Source organism: Lepus europaeus, chromosome 1 (genome assembly GCF_033115175.1).
Source record: "Lepus europaeus isolate LE1 chromosome 1, mLepTim1.pri, whole genome shotgun sequence".
In the NCBI taxonomy this organism is placed as follows: domain Eukaryota; kingdom Metazoa; phylum Chordata; class Mammalia; order Lagomorpha; family Leporidae; genus Lepus; species Lepus europaeus.
In genome coordinates, this window is record NC_084827.1 from 9,358,669 (window position 1) to 9,382,781 (window position 24,113).

Sequence of the window (24,113 nt, forward strand, 5' to 3'; positions counted from 1 at the left end):
CTCCATTTTTTTTTTTTTTTTTGCATATGTTGTAGGGATTATTGAGTTGCTGATTTCCAGCTTCATTGCATTGTGATTCAAGAAGATGCATGGTATAACTTCAATTTATTTTAATTTGCTGAGACTTGCTGTATGGTCTAGCATGTGGTCAATCCTCGAGAATGTTCCATGTACTGGAAAGAAATATGCACTCTCTTTGGCTGTAGGGTGGAAGGTTCTGTAGATATCAGCTGGGTCTATTTGGTCTATGGTGTCAATTAACTCTGTTGTTTTTCTTATAATTTTCTTTTTTTTTTTTTTTTTTTTTGACAGGCAGAGTGGACAGTGAGAGAGAGACAGAGAGAAAGGTCTTCCTTTTTGCCGTTGGTTCACCCTCCAATGGCCACCGCGGCTGGCGCGCAGCGACCGGCGCGCCGCGCAGATCCGATGGCAGGAGCCAGGTGCTTCTCCTGGTCTCCCATGGGGTGCGGGGCCCAAGCACTTGGGCCATCCTCCACTGCACTCCCTGGCCACAGCAGAGAGCTGGCCTGGAAGAGGGGCAACCGGGACAGGATCGGTGCCCCGACCGGGACTAGAACCCGGTGTGCCGGCGCCGCAAGGCGGAGGATTAGCCTAGTGAGCCGCGGCGCCGGCTTTCTTATAATTTTCTGTTTCATTGACCTGTTCATTGCTGAGAGTAGGGTATTGAAGTTCCCCATCACAATTGTATTTGGATCTATATCTCCCTTTAAATCTTTTAACATTTCTTTTAAATAGCCAGGTGCCCTGTGGCTGAGTGCATATACATTCATAATGGTCACATGTTCCTGTTGAATTAATCCTTTGATCATTATATAGTGTCCTTTTTTGTCTCTCTTGATGGTTTTTGTGTTAAGGTCTGTTTTGTCTAATATTAAGATGGCCACACCAGATTTTTTTGGTTTCTATTAGCATGAATTATCTTTTTCCATCCTTTCATTTTCAGTCTGCAAGCATCTTTGTTGTTAAGATTTGTTTTTTGTAAGCAGCAAATAGATGGATTTCCTTTTTTAATCCGTTAAGCCAGTCTGTGTGTTTTAACTGGGGAGTTGAGACCATTTATAGTCAGTGTTACTATTGTTAAGTACTGACTTTGCCCTGCCCTATTTCTCTAAATAGTTCTGTTTATGTACTTTGGATTTCATTTGTTCTTTTGCTGGATGATTATCTACTTTTCCAGTGATGTTCTTGTTTATGTGTTTCTGTGTGTAGCACATGTTTGAACAACTTTCCTAGGGCTGGGCGAGTACATACAAATTTTTTCAATTTCTGTTTGCTGTGGAAGATTCTTATTTCTCCTTCATTCATAAATGAGATTTTGAGGCCGGCGCCGTGGCTTAACAGGCTAATCCTCCGCCTTGCGGCACCGGCACACCGGGTTCTAGTCCCGGTTGGGGCACCGGATTCTATCCCGGTTGCCCCTCTTCCAGGCCAGCTCTCTGCTATGGCCCGGTAAGGCAGTGGAGGATGGCCCAAGTCCTTGGGCCCTGCACCCGCATGGGAGACCAGGAGAAGCACCTGGCTCCTGGCTTCGGATCAGCGAGATGCGCCGGCCACAGCGGCCATTGGAGGGTGAACCAACGGCAAAAAGGAAGACCTTTCTCTCTGTCTCTCTCTCTCTCACTATCCACTCTGCCTGTCAAATAAAAATAAATAAATAAATAAATAAATAAATGAGATTTTGCAGGGTACAGTAATCTGGGTTAACAGGTTTTTTTTCTCTTAAGACTTAGAGTCTGTCTTGCCATTCTCTCCTTGCCTGTAGGGTTTGTGATAAGAAGTCTGGGGTGAGTTTAATCAGGTTTTCTCCGTATGTGATTTGGCCTTTCTCTCTTGCACATTTTAGCATCTTTATGTGTTACTGAGGAGAGCTTTGCCACTATGTGTAGAGGTGAGGATCTTTTCTGGCCTGTCTGTTGGGAGTTCTGTGTATTTCCTGAACTTGATGTCTCTATTTCTCCAGAAGGGGGAAGTTCTCTGCTATTATTTCATTAAGAAGGCCTTCTAATCCTTTCTCTGTTTCGATGCCTTCTGGAACTCCTAGGATCCATATGTTGGATTGTTTGATAGAATCTTTTTTTTTTTTTTTTGACAGGCAGAGTGGACAGTGAGAGAGAGACAGAGAGAAAGGTCTTCCTTTTGTCGTTGGTTCACCCTCCAATGGCCACCGCGGTAGGCGCGCTGCGGCCGGCACACCGTGCTGATCCGATGGCAGGAGCCAGGTGCTTCTCCTGGTCTCCCATGGGGTGCGGGGCCCAAGGACTTGGGCCATCCTCCACTGCACTCCTGGCCACAGCAGAGAGCTGGCCTGGAAGAGGGGCAACCAGGACAGGATCAGTGCCCCTACCGGGACTAGAACCCGGTGTGCCGGCGCCGCAAGGCAGAGGATTAGCCTAGTGAGCCGCGGCGCCGGCTGATAGAATCTTGCAGACCGACAACTGTGCTTTTCAATTTCCTGATTTCATGTTTTGTTTAGTCTGACTGTGTTATTTCCAGAAATTTGTCTTCTAGTTCTAACATTCATTCTTCTGTTTCGTTTATCCTATTTCTGAGACTATCCACTGTATTTTTTATTTGCTTTATTGAATTCTTCATATCTAGAATTTCATTCTGATTTCTCTTCAATATCTCAATTTCTTGGGAACACCTTTCATTTAGGTCATGAATTTGTTTCTGATTGCTTCTAAGTACTCTGACGATTGATTTTCTGAATTCCATTCCTGTCATATTCTCAATCTCTTCTTCTGCTTCTATTATTGAAGAGGTGATGTAGTGTTCCATTCTGGGGCTAATACTGTCTTCCTTAGTCTTATTAAAATTTTCCCCCTAATTTTTCAGCATTTCTGGTTCCTTTTATCTTTAATACATGTCTTGGTGCTGTTGGCAAGATTTCCTTCTGCAATGAACCGCTATGTGTCTGCGTTGCCAGTGCAAACACATAGCCCTGCCTCTGGAAGTCCTGCTCCCTTCTGGATGGTGATGGGGGCAGATAGGAGAGTTCCTGTGCACTAAGCCCCACCTACTTGGGCCGTGCTCTAGTGTGTGAAAGGAGCTAGGATTTCAATGTTTAGAACTTCTCCCCATTGTACAGCTCATGTTGGGGGGGGGGGAGGGAATTACTCTGAAATGTTGTGATCCTCATTCCCACGTGAGTTGAGTGGGGTATGGTGAAGTGGCCCCCACAATTGATGGGCACGTGCATGGGAGACAAATGCAGTAGCACCCTGTTTGCATTCGGAGATATAAACAGACGATATGGCTTCTCCCAGCCAGCTGCAGGTCCAGTTGTGGGGAGAGGGAGATGTGGATGGACAGGGATGTGCCCGAGTTCTCCATCTATTCCCCTATTCTTCCCTCTTGGAATTTCAAGCACAGTTCACCCAGCTCTCCCACCTGCTGCTAATCACAGCTCCTTGGACTTGTGACCTCATGCCTCACCTGGTCTGCCTGGGGAGGGAGGGAGGGGATGGCATCAGTCGTCCTGTTTGGCTTCTCCATCACACCTCTGCTGTGTCTCTGTGACTCTCTGCTCCCTCTATGTGGTCCTACTCAGTCTCTGCTGGACTTCCGGGCTTCTCCACTCAAAACTCTCAGGGCTCTGTCGCCAGCCTGTATCCCCTTTTCTTATTAACAATCTATTTTCCCCCTGCAACTCAGAATGTCTTTTTGCTATACTGGCATCTTGGCTTCACCACAAATAAACTCTTCATATTCTGATTTCATTTCATTTAGGTAAATTCCCAGATGCGGGATGGCTGGGTCATACGGTAGATCTGTTTTCAGATTTCTGAGGAATCTCCATACTATCTTCCATAGTGGTTGCATTAGTTTACCTTCCTACCAGCCGAGTATTAGGGTAGCTTTTTCCCCCACATCCCCAGCAACTTTTGTTATTTTTTGATTTGTAGATGATAGTCATTCTAACTGGGGTGAGGTGAAACCTCATTGTGGTTTTGATTTGCATTTCCCAGGTGACTAGTGACCCTGAGCATCCTTTCATGTGTGTATTGGACATTTGTGTTTCATTCTTTGAAAAAACACCTGTTCATATCCTCACCCCATTTCTTAACTGGATTGTTTCTTTTGTTGTTGTTGAGTTTCTTGGACTCCTTATATATTCTGGATAGCAATCTTTTATGAGACACATAGTTTTAAAATATTTTCTCTCATTCTTATGTTACCTCCTCACTTTGCTGAGAAGCTTCTTTACCTTGATGTAACCTCATCTGGCTATGTTTTATTTTATTGCCTGTGCTGTGCTTCTGGGGTCTTATCCAAGAAGTCGTTGCCTAGGTCAATGTCTTGCAGTGTTTCTGCTATGTTTTCCTTTAGCGTTTTAATTAAGATTCTTGATCTCTTGTGAGCTGATTTTTTATAGGGTGTAAGATAGGGACCTTATTACATACTTCTGCATGTAGAGACAACCATTACAACACCATTTACTAAAGAAACAGTCCTTTTCCATGGAGTGATTTTAACTCCTTTGTCAGAAATTAGTGAATTACAGATATATGAGTTAATTTCTGGGATTTCTAATCTGTTTCATTGATCCTCATGTCTATTTTTATGCCAGTGCCAGGCTGTTTTGATTAAAATTTGAAATCTGGTATTGTGGTACCTTCAGCTTTGTTTTTAATGTCCAGGATTAGTTTAGCTATTTGGGATATCTTGTGTTTACATATGAATTATAGATCTGAGAAGAATGTCCTTGGTATTTTGATTAGAATCAATTGAATCTGTGAATTACTTTGGGTAGTATGAACATTCTGGTGGCATTAATTCTTCCAACTTATGTACATGAAAGCTTTTTCCCTTTTTTGTGTTTTCTTCTTCTTCTGACATTTTTAATTAAATATTCAATTATTGAAATAACTTGACTTTTGAGAGAGGTGGGGACATTCAGTGCTCAGAGAACAATACCTGTCTTGGGGAGGATGGGTGTACGTATGGCGTGATAATGACTGGAGCCAGATCTGTTTCTCAGTGTGCCTTCCCCCTTTCTTGTAGATGGAAGTCCTTACACTTGGTGGGTTGGCAAAGCCAATGAGAAGCACTACTACTGGGGAGGCTCCGGACCTGGCATTCAGAAGTGCGCCTGTGGCATTGAGCGTAACTGCACAGACCCCAAGTACTACTGTAACTGCGACGCTGATTACAAGCAGTGGTGAGTACCACCTGCCATCAGCTCAACCAAGGGCAACCCCTCCCCGCCCGGCAATGTGCCTTGACGTCACGCTAATTAGATAGAGGGGGAAGTTTGAAAAGTGCTGGAAAAAAAGAAGAGAATAGGTAAGAAGGTTTGGAACTCGCCCAGCTGACAAATTTCAGGAAGATACTGAAAAATCTAAAAGCAGAAAAAGGTCAGTGTGACAAGGGTATGCCTTTAGGAATGGGCTGACACATAATTGATGTGTTCGTATTTTATTCAGAAAGGAAAATAATGAGCCATGATGTAGACAGTGATTTGCATTATAAAACGTGCTGTGGGAGAACAGAGAGAGAGTGTGGCTGAGGAAGCAGGCCCATATGTGTGCAGGGAGGGTGCCTGGTCAGTGATGTCTCCTGGGGAGTGCTACCACCTGCTGTGATGTTTGCTTTGAGTCTCTGGACCAAAACAAAACAGAGTAACAGCCAGCCACAATGGGGGGTGGGGATCCTTCTTTGCGCCTGTCTACAGCAAGTGCTTACCTGTCCCTCTCCCTTCACTGCATTGTGTATAACTGATACAAATCAGTTCAGGAAAGATCTATTTTGGGTTTCTTTCATCCCTCTGCTGGCTTTTGTCCTGCTTTGCAGCAAATGGCTAGGTCTGCTTCAGTAATAGAGAAAGATAAAATCGGCTGTCATTCCCTGTTGTTGTTTTTTGTTTGTTTGTTTGTTTTAAATAAAAGGCCCAAAAGTTTAAGGAGAAAGGATCTAAACTTACCTATGTTTCCTCCCAGAAGCGCACAATGCAGCGCTGCCTTCCTACAATTTTAGAGCCCGGAAGGGCTCTGTGTGCTCGGTCCCCGCCTCTGCACAGTTGAGCCCTGGGTTTCCTCATGGGCGGCGTCTGCTTCAGCCTGCCTCCTGCGCTACGCTGTGGGCAAGGACAATTCCTAAGACGTATTCATCCTGCCAGCTAACTGAAAGCAAATTCTCAGAATGTAGAGCTATCATGACGCTCAGGTAGGATGTTGTCAAAAGACACAATTGCAACACATTGGATTATAAATTTAATTGGCTTTTGGCAATTCCTGAATGAAGGCAGCCGCCATTCTAGGAAATGAGGAGGCCCCCACTGGGCACTGGCAGAGCAGTGGTTTCATAAGGCAGAAACGCTGAACAACAGAGGGAGAAAAGCCCGACTGCTCACATCACATTACTTCAGGTGACTTTTTCGTAAGGGATAAAGCGGAGGAGATTTTCTTATCATGCCAGCCAAAGCTGGATTGCTGGGTATTGGGCTACTGTGTCTCTTTCTCCTGACGCCTCGGACAGTCTGATGAACAGCTTAACTATGGCTGGCTGGCTTGGAACCTCAGCATGAGCGACTCCCATTTGGTTTGGTCTCTTGCACCTGGTGCACTTTGAACCTATAAATTTTATTTAACAATGTCTACTCATTTTCCAAAACCCATGCTTCTTTTACTAGCTGGAATAAATCGCCAAAGCTGTGCATTTCAATGGCTTAGCATTTCTGTGTGTAAAATACTTGTACAAAGCTATCATTCTTTTTTAAAAAATACATTATATATATATATATATTTATATGTATGTGTGTGTGTGTGTGTGTATTTGAAAGGCAGAGCAACAGAGAAAGGGAGAGAGAGAGAAAGAGAGAAATCTTCCATCTGCTGGTTCACCCCTCAAAAAGCCACAATAGCCAGAAGTAGGCCTGGCCAAAGCCAGGAGCCTGGGACTCCAACTGGGCCTCCCATGTGGGTGGCAGCGACCCAAGGACTTGGGCCATCTTCTGCTACTTTCCCAGGGAGCTGGACCAGAAGCACCATTCCAATGTGGGGTGCTAGCTTTTCAAGCAACACAATACCAGCTGCTTTAATTGTAATTAATTATAAAGAGAACATGCTGCTCAATTTTAATTTTATATGAAAGATATATCTATACACATATACACATAGCCATGTGCACACCCTATAGAAAGTCTGGAAGCCAAGAGAAAGCAACTGAAAGGGCCTGGGTTTTGAAGTTAACTTCTCATTCTTTCACTGTCAGTCAGTCATTCATTTAATATTGATTGGACATCTAAGTGTCAGAGACTCCACTTAGCCCAGGGGATAAAGCAGCGAATGACACGAGCAGGAAACTCGGCCTGACTCATGTTGGTGTCATTCCTCACCATCTGTATGTTGTGCAGCAAGCCTGGCAGAGGCCTCTGGGATCCATTTGTGTATTCGGTCTTGCCTCCTGCCTGGGCGGGAAGTTGCTCTGAGTGCTGCCTCCCTAACCAGAAGTGTCCCAGCTGGTTCCTCATGCAGGCAGCCTGACACATGCTACTACCACCACCACTGCTCCATCCTTCTTGTCCCTCACGGAGGAGAGCTGAGGGTCACAGGTAGAGGAAGACCTACTGCCTACGTCCCAGGGCAACCGGCTGCTATCAGACATCAGCGTAAGAGCTCGGGGATCCAGCGATCACCAGAACATGGCCAGGCACTAGCTGAAGGGGAACACACAGATGGACAGCACAGGGGCCAGCACTGTGGCTCAGTGCATTACAGCAGTGGCTTGCAGCGCTGGTGTGCTGCTTGGAGGCCCAACTGCCCCACTTCCCATCCAGCCCTTGCTAATGGCCTGGGAAAGCCACGGAGGATGGCCCAAGTGTTTGGGCCCCTGCACCCATGTGGGAGACCCAGAAGAAGCTCCTGGCTCCTGGCTTTGGGATTGGCGTAGCTCCAGCCATTGTGGCCATCTGGGGAGTGAACCAGCATATGGAAGATTCATATTCTCTCTCTCTCTCTCTTCTTTCTCTTCCTCTCTCTCTCTCTTTCTCTCTCTGTCTCTTAAATTCTGCCTTTAAAATAAATCAATAAATCTTTTTCTAAAAATGCCCAGCATGCCACAGTCAGTGCTCTGAGAGGACACGAGCAGGATCCCACAGGGACTGATAGAAGAGAATGTCAGCCTGAGGTAGTGAAGACCAGTAAGGACATCTCAGAGAAAGAGGCATGCTCAAAAGAGAGGTTCGCCTGGCGCACGCCTCCTTGCCTGGTGGTCTTGGAGGAGAAGCATGAAGGAGCTAAGTCAGTGCGGTAGCTGTGGAACGACCCCTGCAAAGGAAAGGAGGAGCCACAGGCAGGCTAAGTACGTGAGCACAACGGCACCAGGGCCTCCCTTCTGTGCAGGGGCTCGGAAGTTTGAACTTCCTGCCCACACAGCCCTTTAAGGCAGAGGCAAGAGAATGTTGGGATCGCCCTGGAAAACCATTGAGGACTTGAGGCAAAGGATGGCAGGATATGCAAAATGAGGGAACACATTTAAAGTATTTGGGAAATGATATCTATAGGATCTGATGTGGATGGCCAGGAAAGAATTTTTGGAGTCCGGGTGGGCGTACCACTGGGCTCCTAGAAATGCAGTGGATGGAAAGCCATATATCAAGCTTAGGAGAGGGAGTGGGTGTTAAGTTCAGTTTGTAAAATATTAAGTTTGAGGCCCAAGTCTAATTTTTCTGTCTAACTCCAGAGGGTCACCATCAGTAGAATTACAGGTAACACATATAGATTTTAGAGAAACATACTTGCCTCTGAAACATTTCAAAAATACTCTTATTTGTTTATTTATATTTGAAATGCACAGAGACAGACAGAGACCTCCAATCTGCTAGTTTTCTCCCCAGATACCCCAGGCAGAATCCAGGAGCTGGGTACTCAATGTGGGTCCCCCACATGGGTGGCCGGGGCCCAGATACCTGAGCCCTCACTCGTTGCCCCCCAGGTTGCACATTGGCAGGAAGCTGGGATGGAGAGCAGAGCTAGAATTTGACCCCAGTGCCTCTGAAACGGGATAGGAGTGTCCCCAGCAACAGTGTCAGTGTTGTGCCACCCCCTCCTCCCCAGCTCACCCCAGATCACATTTTAGAAAACCTACTACAGGACATACCTAATTCATCCCCACTCTGGCAAGCTTTTTTTTAAAAAAAAAAATATTTATTTCATTTATTTGAAATACAGAGTTATAGAGAGAGAGAGGTAGAGACAGAGAGAGTGAGTTCCATCTGCTGGTTTACTCCCCAAATGGCCACAACAGCCAGAGCTGGGCCATTCCAAAGCCAGGAGCCAGGAGCTTCTTCCAGGTTTCCCATGCAGGTGCAGAGACCCAAGCAGTTGGGCCATCTTTTGCAGTTTTCCCAGGCCATAGCAGAGAGCTGGATCGGAAGTGGAGCAGCCAGGACTCGATCCAGCACCCATATGGGATGCCGGCACTGTAGGTGGCTACACCACAGCACCACCCCTCTGGTAGGCTTTTGATTAAAATATGTTTCACAGTTACACAGAGACTTGGGTCCCTGCTGCTGTATTTCTTACTTATGGATGAGTAGTAACCAAGACATCTGTACTTCTTTGCTTCTGTAAACTTTCTCTGACATCTCGTAACAGGCACCCTACGAAGGGTTTACAGAAAACTTACAGAAAATGTGCATTATGAAAAAGGCATGCATGAATTTCAAAAATTTTTGCCACAAAATAAACATCTTTTAATTCCATTTGCCATGAACTTTTTGAAATATTCTCACGTTCTGAGCAGACCAACAATATTAATGGGTACATTTATAACAAAGAGCTATTACAATGCTATTCCCTATATAACCCAAGAACGAAAGTGTTGGCAGATGTATTATTGGTCTTTAAATTCACCAGCACCACCTGACAAAGGATCTCCTGTGCGGACTTTTAAAATGTCTCAGAAGGGGCTGGGTTGCTCCTAGAGCACGTTCCGCTTGTTCAGGAGCAGTGAAGAGTGAGCGTAGCTGGAAGCAGGAAGATCTTACATCCAGGCCCAAACTCGCCATTTCAGGACAGAGGCTTATAAGCAGCTTAAAACCTCCCTGAAACATAGATTTGTTGTCTGTGTAACAACAGTGAATCTGGTTGGGGGACTTCTGTGAGCAATAAATAGTGTATAGAAAATGAAACATTTTATAAATTATGCAAGATGGGATACATAGCTATTTTCAATTTTTAATTATGCTATTCTTAATGATTCCAAATGAATCATAAGAAAGGAACTGTGGAAAGTGAGGTCCTTCATGTTCTCCACCTGCTGTTCAGCAGGCTCCGAATCAAATTCCACAACTCCACGCATGGACAGTGTATGGAATATGCTTCATTGGAGTCAGTCTGAAATCCGGGGTCATCAAGAGGTCCCCGACTGCATCATCCCTCAAGAGAGGTGCTGGAGCCATTGTTCTCCTGAAGTCCCCAAGCCCAGATGGTCCACAGAAGCGCCTGCTTGGTCAGGGAGGGAGAATCAGACACCCAGGGCAGCAGGCCGTCTGGGTGCAGATGCCTGATGTTTGCAGACATTGTCTTGGAGTGTTTCCCCTCCAGGGACAGGCAGGAAGCTGACGCTGAGGTCGCATTCACCCATCCCTCCAGGAGACCTGAGGAATACTGCCCTGGCAACCCAGAGTGTGCTGCCAGGTGCCACGGTCACTGCTGTGCACTTCTTTCTGTTTAACCGTGGAGCATTGCTGAGAGATGGACAAAAAAGAAAATCTAGCACCTAGAGCCATGACCACATTGATTGTGAGGGAAGGGTAAAAACCAACGTTCTGTTGAATCCCATGCTTCCAAACTATGTGTTTCAGTTAATGAAGTTGCTCCTTGCAACAATCTGACCTCAAAGACTCATTTGATTAGGGTGCACTGACCCCAAAGAATTTCTATGCCATTCTGTCACTTTGTGGCCTAACTCAGGACATTTAACTTCTGAGTTTTATTCTTGGCAAAATACAGATTGCTAATACTTCACAAGTCATGCACAGATCTTGGCAAACTGCTATCATAAGTTAATATTTCATAAGTGTAGAAAAATATACAATTTTATCATTGTTTGAATATTGAACAGAACCCTAGCTAAAGTCATTACACATTTCTAATATTGTAAATGTAAATTGGAACACAGAAAATTTTGATTTACTTTCCAAAAATTACATCAAAATGAGGAACAGAGAGATGACTAAAGTCCCACATATCTAAATTCCTCTTCCAAAATTGTTCTACAAAACGATGAACAAGGAAGAGCTCACCCATTGCTTTTATCTTGGTAATGATTTATGGATTTAAAATTTTGTCATGCTTTTTGTAAGTTTTAAATTTAAAACTTATACCATAGACCACATGTTATATGTTCCTTTTTGAAGAACTCTGAAACATTGGTTGGACATTTATTCTTATTTACTAGAGTAAATCACATAGAAAAGAAGCCAGGATAAATGAGACTTGTCGCTGAGAGCATGACTGGGCTTCTTAACAAAGCTGCCATGGCCTGTGAGTCCTATAACCATCTCAATAATTGCCTGATTATCTATGCTGTGAGAATTTTTGCACAGTTATTTCTGAGATTGAATGTAATTTAACATTTATGATTTACTATTCACAGCAATAGTAAATATTCCCACCTGCAGTGCCAGAATCCTAATTAAGCAAGCCTTGGTCTCAGCTAAGTGCCCACCGCTGGGTAATTCCTGGTCTCTCACAGCCTGACGCAATGAACTAAATCATCACATCTGAAATTAGCAATCCCAGAATGGAATTATCAGGGAAGGAATGCCATTCGTTGCTTGAGTGCCCTTTTCTCGTTGTCCTTGTGAACTTCTGGATTACTGTGTCCCAGCCAAGATGAGCACATGTATATAGGATGGAAATAAAAGTGAGGTGAAACGTCATTAGCACAGCCTTTGTGTTGCAATTGGTCACCTTTTCCTACCCTGATATTAGAAAGGCCAAATACTAACTGGTTATGTGATATTCTGCTGGCCCTGAGTCCGACTGGTTTGTCTGGAGACCTTTCTCTTCCAGGGCCAGAAATATTGTGTGTCCACCCTTGGTCGGCAGCACAGAGAAGTTTACCAAAGATTCTCTTCAGTGTTAAAAAGCCACAAGTTTATATTTGATTGTGTCAACTTACTATCCAACAACCAGCTGCTAAATGTTTTTGAATATGTGAAAGGGAATCATACATTTTTGTTATTTATAAACCATCTGATTCAATCTTCTTAGTGACATTTTTTCACAAAGTCTTCAGGATATTTTTACTAAAAGTGAAATACTGATATGTGCATTTCCATTCGTCATGTTATTTAAATAACAGTGAACACTTATTGAGTTTTAATTATAGGCCCGGCATTGTTCCTAGGGCTAAAATGTATTGTGTTATTTAGAGATCATGCTCACTCTACAAGGAATGTGGTATTTTAGCCACATTTTACAAATGAGGAACCCGAGCTCCAGGGAGGTTAAGTTCTTTCCCAAAGTCCCACGACTGACAAGGGGTAGAGCAGGGATGCAGACTCCCCCCGCAGGCAGCTCCAGACTCATTCTGAGATACCAGTCAGGTTTTAGCTCGTGGACTACCGATTGCATGATTTCATCTTTTTTTTTTCCACTGGAGTTAAGTCCATTTGCTGTGTTATGCGGCCATCACCACCATCCATCTCTAGAGTTCTTTCAATCTTGCAAAACTGAAACTGCACCCATTAAATAGTAACTCCCATTCCTCTTTCTCCCTGGCTCCCACAATTCTAATTTCGGTTTCTATGATTCGGACTACTGTAAATCCTCGTAGAAGTAGAATTACATCTTTGCTTTTTTGTGACTAGCTTATTTCACTTTGCATAATGTCCTCATTATGGTTCATCTATTTTGTGGCATGTGTCAGATTTTCCTTCCTGTGCAAGATTGAATAATCTTCCAGTGTATGCATATTCCACATTTCACCCATCAGTGGACACTTGCATTGCTTCCACATCCTAAGTCACTGTGAATAATACTATGAACACGCATGTGGAGTTTCTTTTTAAATATCTACTTTTACTTGCCTTTATGATTCTCCTGCTTTGGTTTTTAAAATCTGTTACTGTTTTAATTCTACGTTAAAAGTATTCTTCATTATAAATAGATACAAATTATTCTTTTTAAAAATTGTTTTAGCTTACTGAACAGAGATGAGAGAGCTCTCGGCTGCTGGCTTACTCCCTGCAGTGCCCTGTAGCTGGATGGGGCTGCTACTGCAGCCAGAAACACAATCTAGCTAAGCCCACATTGTGGCGGGAGTCGGTACCTGAGCATCACTGCTGTCTCCCAGGGTCTGCACTAGCAGGAAGCTGAAGTCAGGAGCTGGAACTAGGAATCAGGTTCAGGCACTCCAGTGTGGGCCACAGATGGTTTAGCTGCTAGGCTAACAACACACTCCTCAAATTATTTTCTAGATGTAAACTGGTTTTGAATGCTAGCTCTGTCATTTGCTAGCTCCACAACCTTCAAAAAGTTACAAACGTTCTCTATGACTGTTTCTTTAGCCTCCAAATGTAATGGTTAGAAAATATTTACATCATGTGCTAGATACAAGTTTAAGTAAGGAAATACTCTTAAGTGAGAAGACACATTTATATTTCAGTAGTGTATGCTCAGCAAAAATCAACTGTCGTTGTCATTACTGTTTCTGGTATGTACTCCTCAAACTGCACCTACCCACACCCACCGTTTATCTCCTGGTCTTTGGTAGTGTGGCCCCAGAGGTCCTCAGGGCTCTCGCACGCTGGCCTTCATGGCTGATTGCCTGTTACCACCCCTGCTGCTGACGCTGCCATCCTGAGCTTCTCCTTCTGCTGGCTCCAGCTGTCTCCATCTGTGATTCTCACTGATGCGCTTAGGGAGGGAAGTCAGCTCCTGATTCATCCCCTGTGTCCCAGAAACCAGACTGTGGCTTTTAGCAAGACTTGACTGACAACTTAGACCTAACAGAAAATACTGCACTGAGAGAAACTTGCAACAGCAATTTGAAACAGCTGTTCCTGGATACAAGGCAGGAACCTGACTCTGGAGGTCCTCCCACACCCCCCCCTGACTCCTGCCATGGATCTCAGCCCTGTGTTCACTACTGAGGCTGCCCATTCCCAGGCTGCCATGGGCATTTGGATCCAAACCAGAACCTCCTCCAGATGAGTCCATCCCTAGCCCTACCTCCAGCAGGAGAAGTGATGGAGTCTCAGACCATGAGTGCCATCTGCTGTGGACCTGAGCCCATTGGGTGCATTTCCCAAGTCAAGGTCTCGCTCTGAGGGGGCATCCTCTGGGTGACACATGTGACCAAGCGTGTGCAGTGACAGTATCAGTCTGGTTTTGTTTCAGTCTTTCCTTGTGAGGCAGGGAAGCAGGAAGCCTGCAAACTGGCCCTTCTACTGTTTCACGTGGGGGAGGCTGGACAAAAACACAGCCACATGGCAGAGAAGGAAGATTCGTCCTCAGGCACAGGACAGTTTCAATCCAGATTTACCAAGAATAAGAGGGGTCAGGCTCTAATCATGCATGGACAAGGTCCTGGTCAATTTGCATTTTTAAACAGAAAAACACTTCGCAAGGGCTAGTAAGCTTCAATCATTATCTCCAGATGCTGAGGCACTATGGAGGTGTTGGCCTCCACCAGGTGATCCCCCAACCAGGAAAGGCCACAGAGGGACCCCTCAGGCACTAGAAATCTCATACAACCCGTCCCATCCATCCCCAAAGCAAAAGCAGTCCTTACACCTTCGGACTCTTAGTTTCAACGGCAAGCATCTTAACAAAGGAAAAATAAAGGAAGAAACAGACAATGGGTATTTTAAAAGAATCTTGCAGCAGGCCTGTAGTCTAGTGGTTAAAGCGCTTGCTTCCCAGATCAGAGTGCCAGGATTTGATTCCCAGCTCTTCCTGCTAAGGTAGATCCAGGGGGACAGCTGGCAATGGTCTTGGATCCCTACCACCCACATGGGAGGCCTGGTTGAGAAACTTTTGGGTGTGAGAAGTCACTGTAGCCTAAGTAGTTGAGATTCTGCATTGCAGTTGGACAACATGTGTTTGTATCTCTTCTCCAACCCCCAGCCAGCTAGGAGAACCTCACTGTGCCTCTTTTTCATTTGTAAAATGGATGTGGTGGAGGTGCCTGCCTTCACAGACAGCCCAGGCTCCGAGGACTCTCACGGCTCATGGGAAAGGTGCTGAGACCTGCATCTCGTTGGCAGCGTGATGAGCGTCACAGGTGCATGGTCCTTGGCAGGGGAGCTGGAAGCGTGCTGCTCCATGAATTCCTGGCAAGAAAGCAGCGCTGGTGCCACCGTTTTGAGGACAATTTGGAAATTGCAATCAAAACTTGACCATCATATTTTTTAATCCCTCACCATATGGTGTGAACCCTCTTGAAGAAAGATAAACACACTTGGCCTAACTTGTTTTGTGGCAGTCAAAACAAGCCCAAAGGAACATGGAAACAACAGAAATGTTCATTAATGGAGTGTTAGATAATTATAATGGTGTAAGGCTGTTAGAGGACAGTACAGAATTAAACACTAGCGTAGAAAGAGAGTCAAGATGAAAGTACAAAAAGCAAGCTGATGAATAATATGCATAACACAATTCCAGTATTTCTTTAATGTGTATGAAACTATAACCCTTAGACTTGCATGGGCAGTTACACTAATACTGGTTAATATAGTGAATGGAGTGTATACAATTTTGTGGAGGGCTTGGCTTGTAAACTCTTTGAATGTTTTGCCATGATCATATTTAACCTGTTCAATTAAGATATTTTAAATAGTTTAAAAATTAAAATTAAAAAAAAAACGCTTCGGCATCCTATTATACAGCAAAATAATATTAAATTATTCTCTTAGGAAACAGCAGACAGAAGAATGATTTTCAGAAGTACCAACAAAAAGGACTTCTATTATTGGTCCTTGTAGCTCCAAAGTGGAGATTTCTCAGGGCACTGGTAGATGTGTCTGAGAACACTCAAACTGTCAGCCTTATAACCACAACACAAGACTTCCTCATTGATCTGATTTCTTGGACTCATGTTAGTGCTTTTAATCCTTTGGGGATCCTGTTTTAGCTAGCAATAGCATCCCAATACTCAGTGGTCTTATTCTAACATAGTATAGCAATGTGATATTTTGAGAAGTACTGATACCAGTTATGAGTAATGTTACTCTAGTTACTAAACTCACTGAAACAATAGTTGACATTCAAATAAACATGTATGCACGCCCTTGTGTGTACATATATGTATAAAATTAAAGGTTAAAATGGACAGCAGTTGATATGCTTCCTTTTTAGATAAATAAATGCAGATGCTCTTTGCATCTAAGAAAGACCACTTTCATTAAGTTAAGCTTTGTTAAAGAAAAAGAAGAAGGTGGCAACAGATGCCAAGGGGGAGAAAGGAAATTCAATTTTAATTCCATTTAATCCCAAAGCAAGTGTTTTGGTATCAGAGTAGGGTCAGAGTGGTTTTCAGGATGGCTGCACGGCCACTTCAGCTTTCTTCCTTACACTTAACTCTGCAGGACTTGACTGGGCTATGTTTTCCCAGCAGAAAGCTGTTTCTCTGCAGGGTATCCCTGGGAAGTCTGGGAGCTAAACTCTCAGGGTTAACAGCCTCAGGCAAGAACTTCTCTTTTTCATGATGAATTCACCTTGGGATATGAGCTAGGAAGTCTCAGGAGGGCCCATCCTGGTTCAGGTAGGTGCTGGATAGCTCAGGTTCTAAGGCTACCTCTAGTGCCACTATGTTTTCTGCAGCTCTGTGAGTTAAAATACCTGTAGGCAATGGATGCAAGGAAATGTCTCTCCTAGTTTCCAGAGGAAGCATAAAAATGATATATTATCTACTGTCTCAGGGATATTTTCGGCCAAGCTGCTTGGCATAGCATAGAACCCTCTTGTCACGTCATGGATTGTATCACGACAGAAAGGTAATTGGGCACTGGAGAAGATGTCAGCAAGGTGTCAATATGGTTTGACCACTGCCCCCAAACAATATTGATGACAAGAGAGAGAGAGATTAATCAGGGGTGAGCCTGTCAAATGTTCAGAGAGTGCTGTGGGTTCCTGGGATAGACACAACCTATCAAGAGAATGTTAAATGGACTGGAGCAGAATAGATTCTTTAGTTGTCTTGAGGAAAGCAGAACTAAAATCCAAGGTAGCATTCTGAGAAAGCGGAGCTTATTGCCTATCGGCTTCCTTCTCTGTACGTTGCATTGAAAAGAAGCAGATCTGTTATATTTTCTGAAAAAAACTGCACTCTTCCCCAAAACCAGTCAAGCCCTAGGATCACGTTAAAAGGCGTGCCACTGAGTTAAAGACACAAATGTGGACGAAGCAGTTTTGAAGCTCACTATGACTGCCATGGGGATGCAGCTTGTTTGTTTGCTCTGTGTCCAATTGAAAGCTCTAATCCCTCACACCTGAAACTCATCATCACAATGTCCCCACTGTCCCCACCTCTGCTAGGATCCCCTCTAAGTGTTGGCAATATCTGCTTCCTCCAGTTTCCCCCGTATAAAACCCCTTTGCCTCCCAAACTACAAAGTTGTCACCACGCCCTTTGCATGGATTCTGCATTTCCCGGGCCTTTCACACACACCTGGCCATTGGTGACCACTGCCTTCTTTTAGATGTAAGTTTAAGCAGTGGTATTGCAACAACCTTCCAAGTAAGCTTCCAGCCCTGGAACTCCCCCTCCTACAATTCCATCATTGGTTATCACTGCCTGGCTTCACAGTCAAACCACTTGGGGAGCTTTAACTGTGATCATTAGACCCTGACCCAGATTAATTATGTGGAAATCTCTGGGGATCATTTCTGGCTGTCCTTGATTTTGCAAACTCCTGAGGTTTCCAGTGCATAGCCAAGGTTGAAAACCACTGATTTAAGAATATGTTGAGTTGCACAGATTAGACACATTTTTTAAAAAATGCTTAAACAAAATAAAATTCTCTGTTGTATAAAGGAAGCCCATGTTCCTCCTAGCTCTCTGTTCTAGCTCCTTTAGATTTTATATCATCCTCTGGATCCAACATGGCTCTTTGTTCACAAGCCAAGTGGAAAGGAGAGAAGGGAGTGAAGGGGGGAAAGAGGGCACACTCTCTCCCACTGAAGACTTTGACTTCAGTTCTAAATATGTATCACCTGCTGGACCTTTAGTTAAACCACCACAACTCAGCAAAGTTATGTGGCCTTTAACTGGGGAAGAACACACCCCACTGAAAGTGGAAGTTCCATTAGAGGGCAAATGAGCATTGGGATGCAACTGGGCTAATTGCTTGGGAGGGTCAGGCTAACCCTCTGCTCATCCCCTCCATAGCCCCTGCACCCTCGGGAATAATGTCCAGGCTCCTTCAGTAACTGCCTGGGAAGCTGCAAAGCTTCTCCTGACTTCACTTTCTCTGCTTTGCCTTACCCCACGGGGTGGACACTCAAGGAACATTGCTGCTTTTGCATTGCTTTCCTTTTGCATGCACCTCAGACAACCTTCACACAGCTGCCTTTTAAACATCATTCTCTCCTGCAGACCCAGCTTCTCTGCCCCTCCCCAGGGAGATCTCCTTCCCTTTGCCCACATCCCTGGCTTCCAATAAAAGTCTTCTCTTTAAAGTACTTCCTGGGGCACTCGAAGCAAATGACAATTATCATGAAGTTATTTGCTGCCTTTCTCTAGTTATTTCCCCTGAATCCTCAGCAGGCCAAGTGCCACGCCCCATTGCATGTTTGCAAACACTGTGCCACTGCTTAGCAGTTGTTCAGCGACCTTTGTGATTTGACTTAGTTTGTAGCACTTTAGTGATTCATATTTCTCTATTTCTTTTTCAGTGTTTATAAAATTTCTATTTGCCTTGAGTAATAAACCTAGATGCACACACACGCACACACACATCTCTACTTTAGTCTTTGTATATAGTTTTATTACACACAGCAAAAACTGCAAAGTGACTACATAGTAAGGCCATTTGACAAAGACAGTTTTAAAAATGCTAATCATGTTGTATACTGATCTCTACACTCACATAGGTGTGCACATACATAAGGGGAGAGTTCTCTGTCTCGTGCACATCCTATGTTACTATATGGGATATGAAATACCTATTCATTTTCAGGATGCGGGCTTGTCATCTTAGGCTAATTTGACATGTAGAATTAAGGTGAAATGAATTGCTATCTATATGCAGGAAAAGAAATTTTCAAAATGGAGATACAAGGTATCTGGGAAGTTTACAGGAATGAGCATTTATGAGAATGTGTAGCTGCCCATCTCTGCCAGCACTGGGCAGGGCGGCCTTCACCTTAGGTCAGCAAGTGAGGCAGGGCGATGGTCCCAAGATGCTTTTGTCCCACTGTCTAGAATCTGGGAATAGTCCACCTTACCTGGAGTTACAATTCAGGGGTCAGACCTTGAAATTAAGAGATTATTCTGTGTTGTTGATGGGGGTGGGGGGAGGTAATCTAATCACACAAGACCTTAAAACTGAAGACCTTTCCTGGCAGGGGTCAGGCAGAAGGAGGGTCAGGGAGATGCTCAGCTGCTGGCTCTGAAGACAGAGGAAGGGGCCCTGGAAGGTGGGCATCCTGAATTCTCCTGGGGTGGGGCCTCCAGAGAGGACTGCAGCCCTGCTCACACCCATGTCAGGATTCCAACCCTCGGGACTGTAAGATAATAAATTGGTGTTGTTTTGAGCCACTTCGTGGGTGGTAATTTGCTACGGCAGCAATAGAAAATTGATGGCTTCCTTTTGGCTGTGGTAATGTCATTGAAAGGGCTCCACAAACCTTTATTTTTCCCTCCTATTGGCATGGTGTGAAGGATGACTGGTAGAAGAACCCTGCAGATAACTTACAAAGTGTACCCATAAAAGTGATTTGTAGCCAACACCATGTCCCCCTGCCTGTCTGTCACTTGCTTATGCCGGGAGCTTCAATCCTGTGAGGGGAAAGCAGGGTTTCCTTTGGTGATGGCTTGTTCAACTCAGTCAGTACCAGTCCTTGCTATAGATCCATGGCTGCGCCGCACCCTTCCCAGTAGACCTCAGAAACAAGGGGGCAGGGCTGGGTGCTGTTTAATGCTGAAAGTCAAAGTGAGTCTTCTTGATCCCGTCAGTGCCACATTTTATATGCTGATCTTGCTCCTGTCACTTGTTTTTGTAATAGGCAGAGAAATGATAGGATAATGTGAGCATTATCCATTCTCTTATTTTCATAAATGATGAATTGGAGAGGGGTGTTATGGGAGTTATAGCATTTCCAGTTGTAATGGTTTTATTTCATGGCAGGTGCCATCAGCCTGCATTCCACAGCATTATTAATGTGGCCTCATTGTGTATCTTCTGTGTATTAAGTTCTTCATGATAGAGATAGCTTCTGCTTCACTAGCAGTGAGGTTTCATAGCTAGAACAGGGAAGGGAAAATTACCAGCACTATTACGTTCTGTTATTACTATTATTATAATCATTATTATTATTTAGGGGAACTGTTGGTGAACTTTCTGCATTGTATGGAAACTATCTTATTTCCTAAGGATCTTGATACATTAGTCAATTATAAAATAGACATTTAATTCATTCATTTAGCTACTTATTCATTGAGACCCTATTATGCACAAGGCACTCAAGCAGGAACAATGACAATAAAAGTTCAATAGTGCCTTTACTAGTTATTAACTATAGGACTTTCAGAAGTCACGTAACTTTTCTCACTTCAGTCTCCTCATCTTTGAAGTGAGAATAATCTATTGACCCAGGCAGTTTCGTTAAGATTCATGTTTTTATACAATATGTATATTATTTTGTAAGGCTTCTGAATTTCAAGAGTTCAAAACCCTAATAATGAGGGAGCAATGGACCAAATAGACAAGGAAGGAGGCAGATCTATTCAACAAATATTTATAGAGTGCTTACCATGCACAAAGGAAGAATATCATTACGAGAGGCGAATTCAATTATGAGAATACAACAAAACATTAAGACATGGGGAGCGACTTTAGAGTGCACATTTTGCAAATCAAACAGAATTTGTAAACCCTTCTAAGAGCCCTCTTGAAAACTGTTAAGAATGTTTCTGTCAAGCCCCAATTAGCCATGTACAAATTATCCCCATTGTAGACTATCCATAGTCTTTATTTCTAGTATAGAAAGCATTACAATGATCATATTTAATCCTTGTTACATTTTAAATATGCATGCCGATGCAAATTATAAATATTGAAAAGAAAATGAAGACAGAATGAAAATAAATTAAGAAATTTGTTGAGAGAAAGAAGAACAATGGTATGAAGCAGCCAATCTGTCTTGTGAAGATCAGCCTTCTCAATTCTAAATGTATGCATCAATGTTGTTTTGAGTGTTCCCAACCCTGCTTTAAATTTGACATCAGTATTAGAACTATCAGTAACACCAACATGGCAGCCCTCTGGAGAGTGAGGTCAGTAGCATTTGGAGAGACATTGCCCAGGATTCACTCCCTATTCTTTGGAAGAACTTAGATTGCCTCGTAGTCTTTCATAAAGTTACCATCAGCTTTTCAGAGACTGCTTCCAGCACGGAAGGAATTCATCTCCGGAGGGAACGTGAGACACACAAATGGAAGCTTGGATTTTTTTTTTCTTGTGATAGGCCGCTTTTCACAGCAGCTTCATCCTCGTGTTGATTTGCTGCAGGGTTCTTGGACCATGCCAACCAATCTGGGCTTCAGAGTCTAGCGGCTATACAGACTACCAAAATATTTCCTGTGACCACCCATCTCTCCAATTCTAGGAGCAATTCAGACCAAGTTCATTTCCATTAACTCCCTGGAGATTTCATGCAGCAATGGTAGACTAAAGAAGCATGAGATGGTTATGAGCTGTTAGGAAAGAAAGTATATAACTTCACCTTGTTATAATTTATTCCAAGCTTGATAGCCGCTAGTACTTTGATGTGCCTACCAAAATGAAAAAAAAAAAAGTAACAAGACACCCTTAATACCATCTTTTTTTTTTTTTTTTTTGACAGGCAGAGTGGACAGTGAGAGAGAGGGGGCGGGGAGGGTCTTCCGTTTACCGTTGGTTCACTCTCCAATGGCCGCTGCGGCCGGCGCACCGTGCTGATCCGAAGCCAGGAGCCAGGTGCTTCTCCTGGTCTCCCATGCGGGTGCAGGGCCCAAGGACTTGGGCCACAGCAGAGAGCTGGACTGGAAGAGGGGCAACCGGGACAGAATCCGGTGCCCCGACCGGGACTAGAACCCGGTGTGCCAGTGCCACAGGCAGAGGATTAGCCTAGTGAGCCGCGGCACCGGCCCCTTAATACCATCTTAAGTGTTGTGTTCATATCACAGGATTTTACAGCAAGTATCAGACCACATCCAAAGTATGTGTATTGTATTGTATCCAGTGCTGAAAAACTAAAATGTGGGAAATGAAGTCAGAGAACTAACAAAGATTCTCCATGAAGAACAACTGGGGTACGGATTGGGGGCAGCAAAAAGGAGGGAGGGACTGAAGGAGGGAGACAGGCTCTCCTGGCCACTGACCAGTGTGAGAGCACCTCCCCAAGTGTTAGCAGTTAGACTGTGCCTTCCAGAGGGATATGTCATGAATGCATCCTTATTTAGACATAGACCCTTTGCAGATGTACTCAAGTTAAATGAAGCCATAAAGGTGAGCTCTGATTTCATATTGCTAGCATCCTTATGTAAAAACAAGAGACAGACAGAAATCCAGGTGAGGATGGAGACAGAGACTGGAGCAATGCATCCACCTGCCAAAGAACACCACAGTTGTCAGCAACTCCTACAGCCTTTAGAGACAGAATGGCTCCACGTGCACGTTGATTTCAGACTTTTCATCTCTAGAACTAGGAGAAAATAGATTTCTGTTACTGTGAGCCACCTTGTTTGTGGTACCTTGTTACACCAGACACAGGAAATTAATAGAGTCAGCACTGCTCACAGAGATGGCCGTTCACTTCTGCCAACACATTCTTAATGTGGTTCCGCTCTCCCAGGCCAGTGTTCCCATGTTGGACAGCTCCCGGAGGGGTTCCCCATTGCTGATCACCACTCCAAGCACTCTCTCTGCTTTTCTTTATGAAGCCTTCAAATAACCGTATAAAGTGGGTCCCGTTGTTAGTCCAACTCTGTCAGGGATCTGAGACTTGCAGAGGCTGCTCAACTTTCCCAAGACAACACAATTAATAAGGAGCAAGTGAAATAAAGCCAGCAATGTGATGCTGCAGTCATTTTACTATACCTCCTGTAGAGAGAGGAGCTGGAGTGATGTTTAAGAGAGATAAAAATAGGTAGGGAGAGATGTAACTGAGAAGGCATCAAGATGAAAAAGTAAACACAAACTTAGCTCTCCTTGTGCAGAGCGTAAGAAGGGTGTTGTGCACGATACTGGCCTAAGGAGAGGTGTCAGTGCCTCAAATTAGAAATACAGGGAGCAGGTATTAACACCTGTGTCCCGCTGAGGAGTGCAAATACCAGGCTGTGTCTCCTGTCTCCAGCTTCCTGATGCTGCAGACTGTGGAAGGCAGCACTCATGACTCGGGTAGCTGTGTTCCTGCTGCTCGTGTGGAAGACTTGAATTCACGTTCTAAGATCCTGGCCTCAGCCTGGCCCAGCCCCAGCCATGCAGGCATTTGGGCAGTGAACTACCAGTTGGGAGCTTGCTGTCACTCTGTCTTGCACTCTGTCTTGTTACCTCTAAAATTAAAGAAAAGAGGTTTAAAAATGAAAGAAAATGTGTGTAGAACTCGGATCTTACAAGAGAGATCCATAAAAGTTTCTACAAAGAGTAGGAAAAGTAAAAAAAAAAAAAAAGCAATAATTCAATGCCAAACTAAATTAAGAATACAAAAATTAAGAATATATAAATTAATATCCCAAATTAAGATATGTAAAATTTCATCAGTGACATAGTCAATGTGCCACAGTTTTTTGGGGAAGTGTTTCCAGTTTCTCCAGTGACACTTAGGGTCCTGACTTAGTCCCTTTCTACAACCCCGAGTTGTCTCCTCATCAGTACTCCGGTTACTTCTGTCTAGAATCTACCAGACTTAATTCTCTGTCACCTGTTTCCCCACAAA

At 44.0% G+C, this 24,113-nt stretch overlaps 1 protein-coding gene across 1 annotated transcript in view; it reads left to right on the forward strand.

Moving 5' to 3' along the window:
* The window catches only part of CNTNAP2 (contactin associated protein 2), a 1,725,059-nt gene that overhangs the window by 1,230,743 nt on the left and 470,203 nt on the right, over positions 1-24,113 (forward strand). The window contains exon 14 of the mRNA XM_062195064.1: positions 5,026-5,182. Coding sequence (XP_062051048.1) covers positions 5,026-5,182 — 157 coding nt within the window. The remainder of the gene's footprint in view (positions 1-5,025; positions 5,183-24,113) is intronic.